General features: G+C 45.7%; 1 protein-coding gene across 19 annotated transcripts in view; it reads left to right on the top strand.

Annotated features, from left to right (window-relative positions):
- Window positions 1-16,543, top strand: part of ATXN7L1 (ataxin 7 like 1) — a 269,394-nt gene that overhangs the window by 80,266 nt on the left and 172,585 nt on the right. For all 19 annotated transcript variants that reach the window (XM_074035753.1, XM_074035747.1, XM_074035750.1 and 16 more), the window contains one exon: window positions 8,806-8,910. In XM_074035753.1, coding sequence (XP_073891854.1) covers window positions 8,806-8,910 — 105 coding nt within the window. The remainder of the gene's footprint in view (window positions 1-8,805; window positions 8,911-16,543) is intronic.

Raw genomic sequence — 16,543 nt, 5'->3', positions numbered from 1 at the left:
AAGTGTGGAAACACAAGCTTTGAGAAGATTATAAGCCAAATGCCAAATTTGAACTTGGGCTTCCAAACTCCAGGGCCCAGCAAGCAGGCACTGCATTTTTAAGGACCGTCTCTCATGGTTTTTGTTCTCAACTCTGGGAGAGACCTGAGGCCTAAGGAAGCATCCTGGGGACCCAGTGTAGCCCCTTCACCTCCATACATCTTGAATGCTGGTCTTTAAAGGTTCTTCTCCTGAGGAAGTGGGACTGAGACTGTCTTGTGTGGTCGTGTTTTGATGGGTGGTTGGGGTTGGGGTCCAGAGGGGACATCCTGTTCATGTAGCCTAATGGGGAGCTTCCACGTGCCCCTTGTGTTTCTCAGCACCAACCTGCTACCAGGCCCAGCTCTGGGCTCCAGCCAGGGAGGGGATGCCTTCCAGCCTAGCCATGGCTAGAAGAGGCCAAGAGCCATTTTAGCCACTGGTTTGCAAGAGAAGAAAAGCTTCACTGCTGCTGCCTGCACACACCCACCCGCTCACTCCCCTTGATGCTGAAGAGCTCACTGCTGCTGCTTGCTTTTCTAGTTTTCTTCCTTCATTTTCCTTTTGCAGATTTCACTGATTTTGAATCTCTCACAGTTGAGCCCTGGGTTTCCAGAGATCTGAGAAACAAAGTGATCACATTTTCCTAGAGGGGAGCTCAACATTCCACTGGGGAAGTGGGAGATGTCGAGTCTGAGGTCATTTTTTCAAACCCCAACTTGTTTTGTTCTATGAATTTAAGGAGATTTTTGAGTTGGGGAACAAATAAAATCATTCTGTCAGAGCAAAGGAGAAACATTTTTGTATATTGCCTTAAGCTTTCCATGCACCGTTAAGCAATTAAAATGCAACTGAAACTCTGATAGCAAAAAGAAAAATTAATAAATACAGTATAATAAGTGCATAAAGATTATTAGGGGAAAGGAAGACTCTTAGGACCAGCCATTCTGTGTCCAGATTTGCATCTGCTTGGAGTGAATCACATATCCTTGAACCACAGGTGCTGTTCTTCTCAGTAATTTGGCCTGTCTGAGTTCATGTAAGTGGAAGCCCACAGATCAAAACCATCGTCAGCCACCAGCACAGCTTTTTGATAGTTTTCAGGGAAGTTCAGTAGCACCTGGTCCTCTGGCCATTGTCACAGGTTTATCACATCCATAGGTCCTACCAAGATCTGTGGGTCCAGTTACCTCCCAGTGAGCAGAGACTTACTTTTTTTTTTTTTTTTTTTTTTTTTTTTTTTTTTTTTTTGAGATGGAGTCTTGCTCTGTTGCCAGGCTGGAGTGCAGTGGCATGATCTCTGTTCACTGCAACCTCTGCCTCAGGGTTCAAGCGATTCTGCCGACTCAGCCTCCCAAGTAGCTGGGACTACAGGCACGCGCCACCACACCCAGCTAATGTTTGTATTTTTAGTAGAGATGGGGTTTCACCATGTTGGCCAAGATGGTCTCGGTCTCTTGACCTCATGATCCACCCACCTTGGCTTCCCAAAGTGCTGGGATCATAGGCGTGAGCCACCACGCCCAACTGAGGCTTACTTTTTAGGCAGAGCTCACATCTACCTTCCTGGAAAGAGCTTGGAATGTTTAAATTAACATAAATACAACCCCAATTTTTTTTCATTACAATACCTTTTAGAGTAAGTTAAAATGAAAAACATAATGTTTAAATTATATAAAATTATGTTAACAGCTATAGCATTATAGCGTATGCCATCTTGACATTTTTGTAATTCCTATAGCAACTGAGGTAGTTTCACAACCCTGAAATCTAAGGCCATTTTCAGGAGCTTTGTTATTTTTTCCAAGAAAGAAGAATTTAAGGTTGTCTGTTTTGCCGTCTTCTTTTTTCCCATTCTCTATGGCGAGCGTAGATATCACTGATTGCCAATAGGCTGTCTGACTACCTTCAAAGCAGTGTCTTGCTTCTTGCAGCTTCTCTGTACATCTGGTGCTTCACCTGAAATTCCTGCTTGCAAAAGGGAGGAATCAAGCCTTATTTAGTCTCTCTTAAGGTTTTCATCATTTGAGCTCTCACCAGTTGTTGCTTCATAATGTCAAAGTCTCGAGCCTTGGAAGATATCCAGGGGCAAATTCAAAGGCACGCAGCATCTAGCTTGATCCTGAATCCACAAAACCAGCTGTCTTCCCATCTTAGAAACAAGTCCTATATAAATAGAGAATTGGAGATGTCACCCTGCCTTTTCCTTAACTGTAACCATTTTCAAAAGTGAATATTGGATATAAACTAAAGTTTATAAACACATGACTTTGCTTGTCAAAAGTGTTCTCTCTAGAAGGCTGTTTATCTGGAATAAAACGCTGCTCCCATGCTGCCAGCTTCTTTTTCAGTGTTGACTTCAGAAGCACTTTACCAACTACACTGGGAAGTCAGTTAGTACTTTACTTTTGTAGGAACCATTCTATTGTCCCAAACTTAGTGTCTTCTTACATCACAACTGAGTTCTGTTCCATCCCTCCCTCCTCTGCCACCTGGGGGTATGGGAGGCAGATTTCAGGGGGAGGAAAGCTGTGAGAGTGGACAGAGGCCTGGGAGAACCTCACTGCTATTGGGAAGCAGGCAGAGTGCCAGACCAAGCTGATAATGTGAATGTGACGGACTCTGCCGTGAATGGGAATTGTACCAGAAGTTCAGGAAGGGAAGTGGAGGGCTGCTTGCTCAAAACAGAGGCACTTAGAAGAGCGTGATAAATTTATAAGCAGCACTGGTTTAATGCTACAAGCCTGATCTGTGAGTAATCTCTTGAATAACCTTTAATGAGTAAGCATTAAGTCGATAGACATTGCAAAGAAGCCAGTAATCTAATTCCCCATCCCCCACCCCGCCCATGACAATTTATAGCCTCTGTATGCTCATTTGACACAGGAAGTGATCAATTTGTTTACCTGGCTTTGTTGGGCATAAGTTCTTAGGTCAATAATTGATGCTGTAACCATAATTTTAAATTAATATAATGATTTCCATTTCAGTTCATAAAACCTGTCTGCATCCCAGTATAGTAGATGATGAATATAATTTTCTCCATTTTATAGCTGGAGAAATCGAGCCAGGAAACAGTGATGCTAGAAGGGGACACTAGTCAGTGAAGTGCTGGTAAATGTTTTAACAACCAGCTCTCTGAGGGAAGAAGTCCTGGTTTGTAGTGGATGCCGATTTCCATCATGTAAATACTCCCACCTTGGCTGATTCAAGCTGTCAACATGGCATCACTGAACGCAGAGTGGGGAAGAATTGCACGTAGTCAGCTCTTGTGAGCTGGTACTAGCTGGCTGCAGCATAATGGCACCAATGATTCAGTTTCTGGCTTCAGGCTTTTGGATGACCACTGAGGACCAGCTCAGACCACTTTAAATCCCAAATCCCAACTTAACTCTCAGACTCTGCTCAGCCTCGAACTACATTGCCCTGAAGATTATTTTTCAAACTTTGAGTTGTAACCCATTAAACAGTCGTGAAATTAATTTAGGGAGCTGAATGAGCATTTTAAAAATGAAATAGAATAGAGTAAAACAAAAACAAATGAATAGAACAGAACAGAAAATATCAGCGTGTACACCACATGTTTCAATGATAGATGATGGATGGATGGATGGATGGATGGGTGAATGGATGGATGGATGGATGGATGGATGGGTGGGCGGATGGATGGATAGGTGGATGGATGGGTGGGGTGGGTGGGTGGATGGATGGGTAGATGGGTGGATGAGTGGGGTGGGTGGGTGAATGGAAAGATGAATAGACGGATGGATGAATACATGTCTATAGTGGGTTGGGGTCAAAAACTAAAAATATTGACCCAGAATTAAATGTACCTCTGTTTTCTCATCCAAAAAATGGAGTTAGTGGAGTTGCCTCCTCCCTGCTTGTGATCAGGCCAGGGGGTGACCAGATCACTCTGTAATAATGCTGTCATGGTGCTAGCACTCTAATCCACAGTTGATCCATTTGTGGTGACAAAACAGGGCAAAGCAGACAGGTCTGGCTTTGTCTCTTTGGGAGATGGTTGTACGTTGTGTTTGGACAAAGTTCCATCTTCAAGGGGCACATGTTTTCTTGGCATTCGGCCACAGCCTAGAGAAGCCTCCCAGTGGCTCTCAGCCTTCCTCTGTCCACCGTGTACACATGTACACATACATACACATGAAGTTCTGCAGAAAGGACTCTCCGTTGGAGGAAACTAGTGAATTTTTGAAAATAAGAGAAGTAATGATGAAAGCTTTCTCCACACTCTCTCCTGAGTCCCTCCTGGAAAAAGGTACAAGGCCAAGCAGTGTTTAGGAGCCATCACAGCAACCCCATGAAGCAGAGACTGTTAGCCATTTTCAGAGATGAGGACACTCACCCTAGGAAAGGTTCAACAAGGAGCCCTGTTGTCCCAACCTCACCTCTGACCCCAGGCCAGTGCCCAGGCCAACAGCCCCTTTAGAGGACAGCCTGTTAGTCATCCAGGAAACCCTTCCAAACTGGTTTTCTCATCTGTGAAATGGGATATTGTTCTACGTAAGCAGCATTTTGCTGAGAAAAGAGAAATGGCTTTAGAGTCAGAATATCCGGGAATCTCATGCTACTTTTTACAAATCACTGCCGTGAGATTGCAAGCAAATACTTTACTATAGTTGCCTTGCCTGGAAAGTGGAGATGTTGACAGTTTCGCAGGTTCATTATGAAGATTAACTAAGATAACATTATCACATCACAAATCTGGAGAGGTATATATATTAACATGTCAACAGTGGTTATCACTAGGTGGTGGCATTACAGGTGGTTTCACTCTTCACTTTTTTGCCTGTTTTTAATTCAGTGGTGCACCAGTAAATATTTAACAAAAAAAAAAAACAAAAACAAAAAGCCTGATGTGTAGTGTTTGCCCATGTCCTTGGTGTAAATACTTCCACCATGGCTGATTTCAAGCTACCGCCATGATGACACTAAACGTGAAATTGGGAAGCGACATGTGTGATTGGCTCTCACAAGCTGGCACCAGTCCACTTCAGCTCACCACTGTTTTTAACTGTGCACTGAATGTTTTGCTTGGGCGTAAATTAGAGAGAGAGAGAAGGAAAGATAATTAATTAGTAGAGTACCTAGCATTATGCCTGGCATTAGTTCTCCTCTCTCCCTGCCCTCCCTCCCCGCTTTGTCCCCCAGCCCACATTGCTCTAATGGAACAGCACACTGCCTGTGAACACCTAGCCGTGTGAAGTGGTGGTCTTCCTGGGAGCCAGCTGCCTGTCTTTGCTTCCCATCAGCAGGGCCCTCAGGACCTGGGCAGCCTGTAGAGGATACCCTAAGGTTGACTCACTGAGGAATAATCAAGCAGACTCCCAGGTCCTCTCACTTTCCGCAGGAGACATGCTCAGAGCAGACACTACAAGGTTGACGCTGCCCTCGAGGAAAACTAGGAAAAGTCTCAATGAGTGAAAGGCCTGGAGGGAAACACACCCCCAGGTGGCCACAGTCTCTAAGGAGCCCAACCTTTACCTTCCACTCACTGACACAACAGATGTGTGTGAGTGTGGGGGTGGGGGAGATGGGATGGGCTCCGAAGGTCTCTGGAGGAATACAGAAGAATGGGGCATCAGTGGCAGCCTGACAGGCCCTGACAGGTCACCCAGCATGTGGCCTGTCATTCTGGCACAAGAGTAGATGTTCAAGAAATTTTTGTTAATGCTTGGTTTGGTTTGTTGTTGTTGTTGTTTTAATTTTTAATGATCACCTTATATTCCTTCATAGCCTGACCTGCTGCAGAAAGGATGTCAGGCAGCCAAATAAATGCTTATTGAATAAATAAATAAGTTGTAGCCCTTACCAGCTCCTGGTTTTGCCTGTTCCTGGATATAAACTGTGACTTTAAGTCAAAATGAGATGCAGAGCATTAATAAAATTTTCTGGTAATGGTATTTTTCTTTAATGTCTTCTGGCTTTTCTGTATTTTTTCAAATGTATCTTCGGAGAACTTAGATGCCTTTTGTTTTATTTAAAAAAAAAAAAAAAAAGAATATATGTTACAAAAATAACCTGTAAATTAAAAGCAAAACAGGAGTTGTGTCAACAGTTAAGGCCCAAGAAGGGTCATCTCCGCGGCTCTAAGGCTCTGAACTGAGGGTCCCGCCTGCCCACAGGGTGTTGGCTGGGCCCAGCATCGGGCTCTTGTCTTAGCCTCTCTTCCCACAGGCCTCCCGCCTATGAGGCCCTGATTAATAATGCTCCCTCCCGGAAATCCCAGAAGACAGTGCATACCAGTCTTAGAAGTGGCAGTGGCAAGAGATGAGGGAGATGACAGTCCACGCCCTTTAAAATGCAGTTGGGCCTGTGTCCTGGCCACCCTCCATGAGGCAAGCAGCCACCTCGGGCACCTGAAACCTGGGGAGGCCACTACAGTGTGAGTCACCTGCCTCCAGACAGGCCAGTCTACTCTTTCAGTCACAGGCTTCCTTCAGGGCAAGTGGAGGCCTCACCGCTTGCCTATGATAAACCTGCCGGTTCCATTTCCCTTGAAGCAGCAGGGCTGCTCTGGGAAGGGAGCGTAGAGCCTGGGGCCTCCCTTGGGTGTTTGTTGGGTTTGAACCTGCCCCTCCTCTGGCCTAGGATCGCAGTTGAGGGAACCATCCTGTTTGAGGGGTTTCGTTAAAGACACAGGCTGAATCTAGCAGATGAGGACTTGTGGGGGTTCTCAACCTGAGGAGGTTTAATTCCTCCATCACCCCCGCCAGTGTTCATGGCTGCCCTCTCAAAGCCAGTCAGCTAAAAGGAGGCAGGATGGAGGTGCCCACCAGAGCCCTGTCTCTACCCGGTGGTGCACAAGATGTAACCACGGGTTTCCTATAACTGGACTGTTTTTTGTCTTTTTGTTTTTGTCAGATAGATAGATGGATGGATGGATAGATAGATAGATAGATAAATTTTTTTCTTTTTCTTTTTGAGACAGGGTCTCACTCTGTTGCCCAGGCTGGAGTGCAGTGGTGTGATCATGGCTCACTGCAGCCTTGATCTCTTGGACTCAAGCAACTCTCCTACCTTAGCCCCCTGAGTAGCTGGAACTACAGGCACAAGCCACCTCACCCGGCTGATTTTTGTACATTTTTCATAGAGATGGGGTCTCACTTTGTTTCCCAGACTGGTCTTGATCGTCCTGCCTCCCAAAGTGCTGGGATTACAGGTGTAAGCCACCACACCCAGCTGAGATACAATTCACATGCCCTACAGTTCACCGTTTAAAGTGTACAGTTCAGTGGGTTTTAGTCTGTTCTCAGAGTTGTGTGACCGTCATCACTATCGATCTTAGAACATTTTCATTGACCCAAAAAGAAACTATACCTGTTAGCAGTCACCCTCGAATTCCTCCAGGCCCCCCAACCCAAGGCAAGCACTTACCTCCCTTTTGTCTCTATAGATTCGCCTATTCTGGACATTTCATATAAATGGGGTCATTCAATATGTGACCTTTTGTGTCTGCCTCTTTTCATTTAGCCTAATATTTTCTAGGTTTATCCACATTGTAGCCTGGATCAGTACTTATTGCTTTCACTGGATGGATAATGTTCTGTGGTATTTTGTTTATCCACTTGTCAAGTGGTGGGTGTTTGGGTTGTATCCACTTTTTGGCTATTCTGAGTAATGCTGCTGTGAACATCCATGTACATATGTGTTCATTGGCTCGGAGGTATTGCCACGTAACTGATCTTTTGACAGTATGCACCTGATCGCGTCACTTCTTTGCTTAAAAAGCCCCAGTACTTCCCATTGTTCTTAAAGTCAGAGTCAAAATCCTCACCTGGGCATGGAAGGGTCATGGCTTCTGGGCCTGGCCAGCCTCACCCTGCTGTTTCCCCTGTTCTGTTCCAGCCAAGAGGCCCCAAGGCTCCCTCTATGCACAGAACCTCCTTCCTTGGCTTCATCTTCAAACTTTCCGCCCTCCCCCTGCCTGGCCCTTTGCTTCCCTAACCTCTACTCATCCTGGAGTCTCAGATGACCTGCCCCCTCCTCAGGGACACATTCTCCACTGCCTCACACTAGGTTAGGGCCACCTGCCGCACACTCCCAGGGGACCCCGTGCATCTCCTCCATAGCCCGTAACACAGCTGCAGGCAATGATGACTCGTGTGGTGGTCTGCCACCTTAAGCTCCAGGAGAGCAGAGAACTCATTCTTGTTCCCCAGTTTTCCCCAGCACCTAGCACATTGCCTGGCACATTCAGGTGCTCAGTAAATATTTATTGAATGAATAATGGGTAATGATGGCAACAAATGAGCCACTTGTTCAGCGGACTCCTTCAGCCTTAGTATGTCCCTCAGGTGATGGAGAAACCCAGGCACTGCCGAGGCCAAATGACTTCTTCTGTCCCCAGCCAGACACCCTCTCACTTCCCTGAAGGACCGCTGCTTACACAGGAATGGGTTTGGAGGAGTTCCTCCCAGCCTGAGATATATAGAGCCTCAGTGAATCCCAGCTAACATGTGGGTTCTCTCAGGACAGGGTGATTCCCATAGCATGTGACTCAGAGCAGCCCCTCAGCGCCACAGACTGAATCAGGAACAGCCGCAGTCCATTTCCAGGGGAGAAATGAGGAGGGATTCTCTGACGCAATTGCTTCTCTGAGAGGCGGGGAGCTGCCTTATGACAAACCGAATTCCCTTTAGTAAAGATTATTGCCTTTCTGCGTGTTGTGTTTGAAAAACTGTCCTTGAAGAAATTCCAAGAGGAAACTGTACACCTTCTGAGACTTAATTGCTTTTTCAAAAAACACTGTTTTCATTTCCCCCACAGATATGCACTTATTTGGCCATTACCCAGCACATGACGACTTCTATCTCGTAGTGTGCAGTGCCTGTAACCAGGTCGTCAAGCCACAGGTTTTCCAGTCGCACTGCGGTAAGTGGACACCTGCACCGTCACATCTGCAGCTGCCGCCCTGGGGACAGTCGCCTTCCCCTGGGCTCCCCGACAGGGTCTGGCCGTGTCTTGTCTTAGCCTGAGGCTGTGGCTAAAGTCTTCCTGGGCTGCTGCCTCTGTTTGCAGGCTGTTTTAGGAGCTGTAGTCCTTCTGCTGAAATGCTCAGTCCTGTCAGAACAAATGAGAGAAAACCTGCAACTTGTCTTGGTCGATGGGACTAGACTGAAGCCATCTGCCCAGCCTGGCGATGGCCTCGGCAGGTGACCAGGGGGAGGGAGAGCTGCTTAAGGAGTCGCTCCTGCAGCCAGACATTTTCTCCCCCTGAAAGAGGGCCAGGAGAAAGTCTCCCCAGACTTAACACAAAGGAGGGCTGGGGCCAAGTGCAGCCCAGTGTGTGGACCACTGGGGTGCTGCCCCCAGGAAATGGTGCATCAGTAAAACCTTACATTCCAATTCACCTTTCCCAAGAATTCTCCTTGTTAAAAAAAAAAAAATCCCAGGTGAGGTTGGGAACTGCTTTCTGTCTGTATCTTGACATCCTTGATGTAATAAATTCCTTCAGTTGGTCATCAACAAACCATGTAGCTGCCATGGACAGATAAAGTCCGTGTGGCTGCTCCCCTTGGGGATGAATAAACAGCCATTTGGCCTTAGACTACAAGTCACTTAACCTCTCTGGGTGGAAAGTTTCCTTATCTGTAGCAGGGAATTGGATCTGACCATCTCCAAAGCTATAATATGCTGTGAGTCCAGCACGGCATCTCCCAATCTCTTTATTTAAGCTGTATTCCCTTTCGATGAACATAAAATCTGAATGCGCTCCTTACCATTAAGGTTTCAAAATACATTCTATTGTGCCTAAAAAAAGTCAAAGCACGTATAATATTGAATATGCTTTTGCAGATTACACACATTTCCCCTTTCTCGCACCCTGAATTTCTGACTTTTCCCCACCTCTTCAGTTATCATTATTCTATAATAAAATAAAGGAAGTTGAGCTTGTCCAACCTCTTTAACAGTCTCTCTCTATACTAATTATCAACTGCAAACACGTGTATATGTAGGTATATGATATATACATGTCTACGTATATATAATCTGTATCTGTGTATATATTGTAGGCATAGTTTGTGTTTATAATCTGTAGAATTCAGGCTTAAGGAGCACCTCTGGGAGTGAGTCCAGGACTTTCAAACCAGCACAAGGCAAAGAAAGGGCCCTAGAAAGTGCTATATGAGGAGCTTTGGTCAGAGGCCAAGTCTTCTGCCCCTCCCTGCAGCCAGCACTATGTCCTCGGGCTACTTGCTTGATGTCTCAGGGCTTTGGTTTCCTTGTCCCTGCCATGGGAAGATGACTTCTGTGGGTGCGTCCAGCTCTGGCATGTTCATTCTGGCAGACTGAGCAGGAAAGGAGCAAGTTGTGTGCCTGGCACAAGTCGATCTTCTTGCTCAGTGCTCTGTACCAAATGACCCTCTCCACTGCCTGGAAGAGAGAAAGGGTTAAACCTCTCCAAAGAGAAACTGTCAGAGCCTGGTGGTGGTGCCACCAGCTGAGATGACAGGTGGAGAATCCAAAGAAGAGCCATGGCAAGAAGGTCTCACCCAGCCAGTGGTTCAGTGACCAGGCATAGAACCTCCGTGACCAGTGCTTCTGTGTGTCTTGTGAGAACGCAGAGGCTACATCATCCTGAATATGATTTTCATTCACTCAGTTCACAAGGATGTGCAGCTGTTATAGGCATGGAACAGGGGCTTGCATTCTATTGTAAGCCTTCAAAACCTTCACTGGGGCTGGGTGCAGTGGCTTACGCTTATAATCCCAGCACTTTGGGAGGCCAAGGCAGGAGGATCACTTGAGGCCAAGAGTTTGAGACCAGCCTGGGAAGCATAGTGAGACCCCGTCTCTAAAAAAAAAAAATTTTAGCCAGGTTTGGTGGCATACCTGTAAGTCTCAGCTACTGGAGAGGCAGAGGGGTAGAACTGCTTGAGCCCAGCAGTTCGAGGTTGCTGTGAGCTATGATCGTGCCACTGTACTCCATCCTGGGCAACAGAGCAAGACCCTTTCTCAGGACAAACAAACGAAAAAGCAAACAAACAAAAACCTTCACTGAGAACTTAATTCACTGGAGTCTTTGATGGAAGGATCCTTAAGGGACCCAAAACATGGGACACCACTGTCCCCTGCAGAATTCTGCCCAGGGAAAAGGTCCCAGATTGCCAAGGGAGGAGGCTCTGAGGCTTGGTAGAGCTGATACACCTGCCTCCCACCACCCTGGGGCTCTTGGCATAAGAGCCAAGAGTCAGCTTAGGGCACAGCCTGTGGCTTTGGGAGCTCTGAGCAATGTAGTAAATTAGTTTGGGGGTTTGGGGTTACTGATCTCATCCCTCAAAGCCTAGTCTCCATTAAGCTTCTTGCTGAACCAGCTGACAAGCAACGATGGAGACATGACCACAACTCAGCAAATTGAGGCACCGAGGCCTGCCTCAGCTCTAGGTGTGTGTCCTAATACAAAGACAAACTTACATTTATCAAGACCAGGAGAGAGTGCAAAGCAGAGGTTAGAATCATTGCAACACTTTGTGGGGAGTACTTTTTAGTGTCCCTAAAAATTCCTATGATAGCTTCATGATTGTCTAAGTCAGTTCAGGCTGCTATAACAGTATCATAGACTGGGTGGCTTATAAACAGCAGATATGTATTTTTCACAGTTCTGGAGAGTAGAAGTCTGAGGTCAGGATGCCAACAAGGTCAGATTCTGGTGAGGACTGTCTTTGAGGTTGCAGACGCCCAACTTCTCACTGTGTCCTCACATGGTGGAAAGAGAACAAGAGTTCTCTGAGGTCTCTTTTATATAGGCACTAATCCCATTAATGAGGGCTCCATCCTTATGACTTAATTATCTCCAAAGGCCCTACCTCCTCATACCATCACATTGCGGGTAGGATTTCAACATAGGAATTTGTGGGGGACACAAACATTCAGTCCATAGCAACATTCAGTCTAGTCTTTTCTTTTTTCTTTTTCTTTTTTCTTTCTTGTTTTCTTTTTCTCTTTCCTTGTAGGACTGGCCTTGCTATTTTCCACAAGTTAATAAGAATGCCATTGTGCTGAGTGCCAGACACTGTGCCAAGTGCTTTCTGTATCTGTTTTTTGTTTTCTTTTGTTTTGTTTTATGGGTTTTTTGTTTTTGTTTTTGTTTTTGTTTTTGTTTTTTAGTCAGACTGTCATCCAGACCGGAGTGCAGTGGTATAATCTCAGCTCACTGCAACCTCTGCCTCCCCAGTTCAAGCAATTCTCCTGCCTCAGCCTCCCGAGTAGCTCGGACCACAGGTGCCTGCCACCACACTTGGCTAATTTTTGTATTTTTAGTAAAGACGGGGTTTTGCCATGTTGACCAGGCTGGTCTTGAACTCCTGACCTCAGGTGATCCACCTACCTTGGCCTCCCAAAGTGCTGGGATTATAGGCATGAGCCATCGTGCCCAGCCTCCATCTCTTTGAGCATGTAATCCTTTCAACAGCCCTGTGACGTGGGTGTTAATATTATACCCATTTTGTAATTGAGGAAGCTAAGGCTTAGGAGGTCAGTGCTTTGCCTGAGGTCTGGAAGCTAGGTGGGTGTTGACCTGATTTGGGGCACAGGCCAACACCCTGTGGTTTAACTGCAGAACTTTCTTTCAAATGGAATCTTATGTAGAACCCCAATCTATCAATATATATGGAAACAGAACTGTTGAGGTTGAAGTTAGGGCAGGGGTCCAAGCCCCATGGACGCAGCCTTCTCCTGACTTTTTTCACCCCCCACCTGCCAGGGCTCCACAGAACATTATTTGAACTTTGTTAATGTAGAGGAGAGAACATGGGCTTTGGAATGAGACAAAGCAATTCAAGAATCCCCCACTAACTGTGCGACTTTGGGCAGGTTACCTCATCCCTCTTCACCTCCATTTCTTCATCTGTAAAATGGGTACCCTGCCTGCCTCAGGGAGTTGTTGGGATGATGTGACTGATGTGAGGCTTAAGGTTCATTTTCTCCTCCCTTCTCTGCATGATGTCTTTCCCCATCGCCCCCAGCTGGATGCAATTCTTCCTGCTGAACATTCACAAAACTCTGTTCTTCTGTGCCACTTCGCCTCCTGCCATGCTGTCATCTGTGCCACCTCCTGCTTCTCCCATGCCGTCATCTGTGGCCTGATTCAGATTCTAGGATTCTTTCCCAAGCAAGGATATACCTTTTCAGTTCTGTGCTCTCAGTGTTCAGAAAGTAGACTCATCATGGGTGCATGGCAGTGCTCAAGATCTTGGTATACTAGTCATTTAACTTAAATTGAAAAAAGTGTGTGTGTTGTGTGTTTAGCCAGTCAGTTGTGGAGACTTCAGAAATTTGTGGTTAAAGGAAAACTGTTTCTTACTCAACACTTCTGATACCAAATTGTGAGTTTTCCATACCAAGGGGATTCTCTGCAGATACCAATTCAGTGTCCTACGATTTAATTCAGTTCCGACAATAACTACCTGTAGCTGGGGCCTGGCGCAGTGGCTTATGCCTGTAATCCCAACATTTTGGGAGGCCAACGGGGGAGGGTTGCTTGAGCCCAAGAGTTCAAGACCATTCTGGGGAACATGGTAAAACCCCATCTCTACAAAAAAATTTAAAAATTAGGCGGGCGTGTTGGCATGTGCCTGCTGTCCCAGCTACTCAGGATGCCAAGGTAGGGGAATCACTTGAACCCAGGAGGTTGAGGTTGCAGTGAGCTAGGATGGTGCCACTGCACTCTACCCTGGGTAACAGAGTGAGACCCTGTCTCAAAAAAATGTGAACCAAAAAAATACTACCCAGAGTTAGCACAGACCCCACAGATTAAAGGCTCAGTCCCACAAAACTGTACCCCCACTTCAGATGCCAATCACAAGTAATAGGTCCCCAGGTTACCCACATTTCTGTCTGACTTGGCTATAAATTAGGCATCTCCACACCCCTCCTCAGGCTCAATAATTGGCTATAACAACTCACAGAACTCAAGGAAACACTTTACTAATGTTTACTGGTTTATTTCTATTATAAAGGATATAAATGAACAGTCAGAGATAATAGGGTAAGGTCTGGAAGAGTCCTAAGTGCAGGAGCGTCTGTCCCTGTGTGGAGCTGGGGTTCGCCACCCTCCCAGCATGTGGATGTGTGTAGCAATCTGGAATCTCTTTAAACCCCATCCTTTAGGGTTTTTGGAGGTTCCATGCATGGTTGATTAAATCATTGGCCATTGATGATTGACTCAGTCTCCAATTGGTCTTTCTGGTGACCAGCCCCCAGCCTGAAACTGCCTATGTACCCCAGCCCCAGTCATCTTATTAGCATAAAAAGACACTCCAGAGATCCCAAGGGTCTGAGAAGCTCTTGTGTCAGGAAACTGAGGACTAAGACCAAATATAATGAAAGATATTCCTATCGCCCCTGTCACTCAGGAAATTACAAGGGTTTTAGGAGCTCTGTGCCGGGAACTGGGGATAAAAACCAAATACATATTTCTTATTATATCACAATATCACAGTACCAGCGTGAAAAATAGAATGTCATAGTGGAAAAGTCATGAATTCTGGAGTCAGACAGAGACAGGTTAGAATCCTAACATTTACGAGCTATTTGACCTTGAGCTAATTATATGACTTTCGGAGCCTTCTTTTCCTCTATAAACTAAGGATGGCAATTCCTGCTTTGCAGAGTTCCTGTGAAGAACACAGAAAAAGGTTGTATCGTTTTCTGGCACATGGTAAGGGAATAAAGAAAGGATTGTCAATAAATTGTGGCTATTTTTTATTAAGTTGAATGTTTCTTATGAAAAATGGGAAAACCAATTCAGTCAAGTGCTTCCTGCCTTCGTTTCTTGCCCTGTCTCAGAGGACGTGCACGTTGAGGTCAGCCCACAGACTTTCGCCTGTGATTCATCTTTTGCTTCCCACACTCTTGAAGGCAAGAAATGCTGGCCTGAATATGATTACATTTGCTAGGAGTCCTGAGGGCTTGGCTTGGCAAATACTGGTTTACATTCACATTAGGCCCCTATGGCAGCTCTTTTAGAAATGCCGTGAAGCTCCAGTACCTCTCTGGGTTCCCTGGCAAGGTCCATCCAGCCTGTGCCATAGCGTCCTACAGGGGTAACATGGAGCCCCCCACCCAGGGCTGGCCACAATCCTTCTGCTCCTGATCGTGTGCCCCATGCTGGCATCCCCGATGTAGAAAGCAGGTGCAGCTATTTCTGGGGAGACCCTTTGCTTGGCATGGATTTAGAGCACTCCATTAGGGATGGCTTCCTCGGGTCTGTTTCCTAAATCTGTACCAACAGCCTTTTAGACACTTTTTAAACTTCTACCCAGGAGATCTAGGATTTCGAGAGATGAGTTTGTTTCTAAAGTCCCTTAGGTGAATGGATAAGGTTATTTAGGAATAGTTGCAGAAAGGGGGAAACAGAAACAAGAAGCCTTACCTTGGGAGTACCAGTTCCACTCTGCAGGCATCTCTGTCCTTTGTAGCTGTCCATCCCAATTTGTGGCTTGATGCATTGACATGGCATGTGAGCCTAGTGGTTGAGTGTAACCTCTCTAGGATCCATCTGTTAGATTAAAATTCCAGCTCTAGGCCAGGCGCAGTGACTCACATCTGTAATCCCAGCGCTTTGGGAGGCCGAGATGGGCAGATCACCCTGAACTCGGGGATTCAAGACCAGGCTAGGCAACATGGCGAAACTCCATCTTTACCGAAAATGCAAATATATTAGCCAGGCGTAGTGTTGTGCTCTAGCTACTTGGGAGGCTGAGGTGGGAGGATTGCTTGATCCTGGGAGATGGAGGTTGCAGTGAGCTGAGATTGTGCCACTGCACTTCAGCCTGGACAATGGAGCAAGACCCTCCCTGTCTCAAAAAATAAAAATAAAAAAAATTCCAACTCTACACCTTATTCCCCGTGTGCCCCTGGGCAGGTTACTTTGCATCTGTGTTTCCATTTCTGTATTAAAATGGAAATAATAGTTTATCTCATAAAGTTTCATGTTGATTAAAGGAACTTACATGTGGAAAGCACAGTTGTACAACAAAGTTTGCTTTAAAAAAAGAGTTTCACAGCTATTAACTGAGGGATAAGCTACAGAGATTTGTAATGAAATCTTGTCTAGTGTTTCCACTTATGATTACTATGGAAAGGAAGATGTTTGTGGCTCTTCCTCTTGTCAGAGCTGTGGTAGGTCCTTACCTTAGCCCAGAGAGAATCCAGGGACAGGCAGGGGATGCTCTGTGTGTGTGTACACAGGCATGTATGTAAGATGAAAACAGGGAGGTGCAAGGTGCCTATACTGGAAAAAAATTGTTTATTACTTTTTAGTAATTGTGTATTTTCAGTCAATTTGGACTATTGTAATTAAAGAAAAAAATAATAGGTAGACCCAGGTTGTAGTTTTGTAATTGGGAGTTTGTAATTTATGGTGAGTTGTCTGATTTGCCTAAATGAAAGAAGTAGGATTTTTTGCGGGGTCCTTATCTTCTAATATAGTTACATAACTATATTAGATAACTAATATAACATAACTACCTACAATAAAGCAGTGTTTCTCAGCAGGGGCACT

This window comes from Macaca fascicularis, chromosome 3 (genome assembly GCF_037993035.2).
Source record: "Macaca fascicularis isolate 582-1 chromosome 3, T2T-MFA8v1.1".
NCBI classification, from domain to species: Eukaryota; Metazoa; Chordata; class Mammalia; order Primates; family Cercopithecidae; genus Macaca; species Macaca fascicularis.
This window is presented reverse-complemented; position numbering and strand designations above follow the sequence as displayed.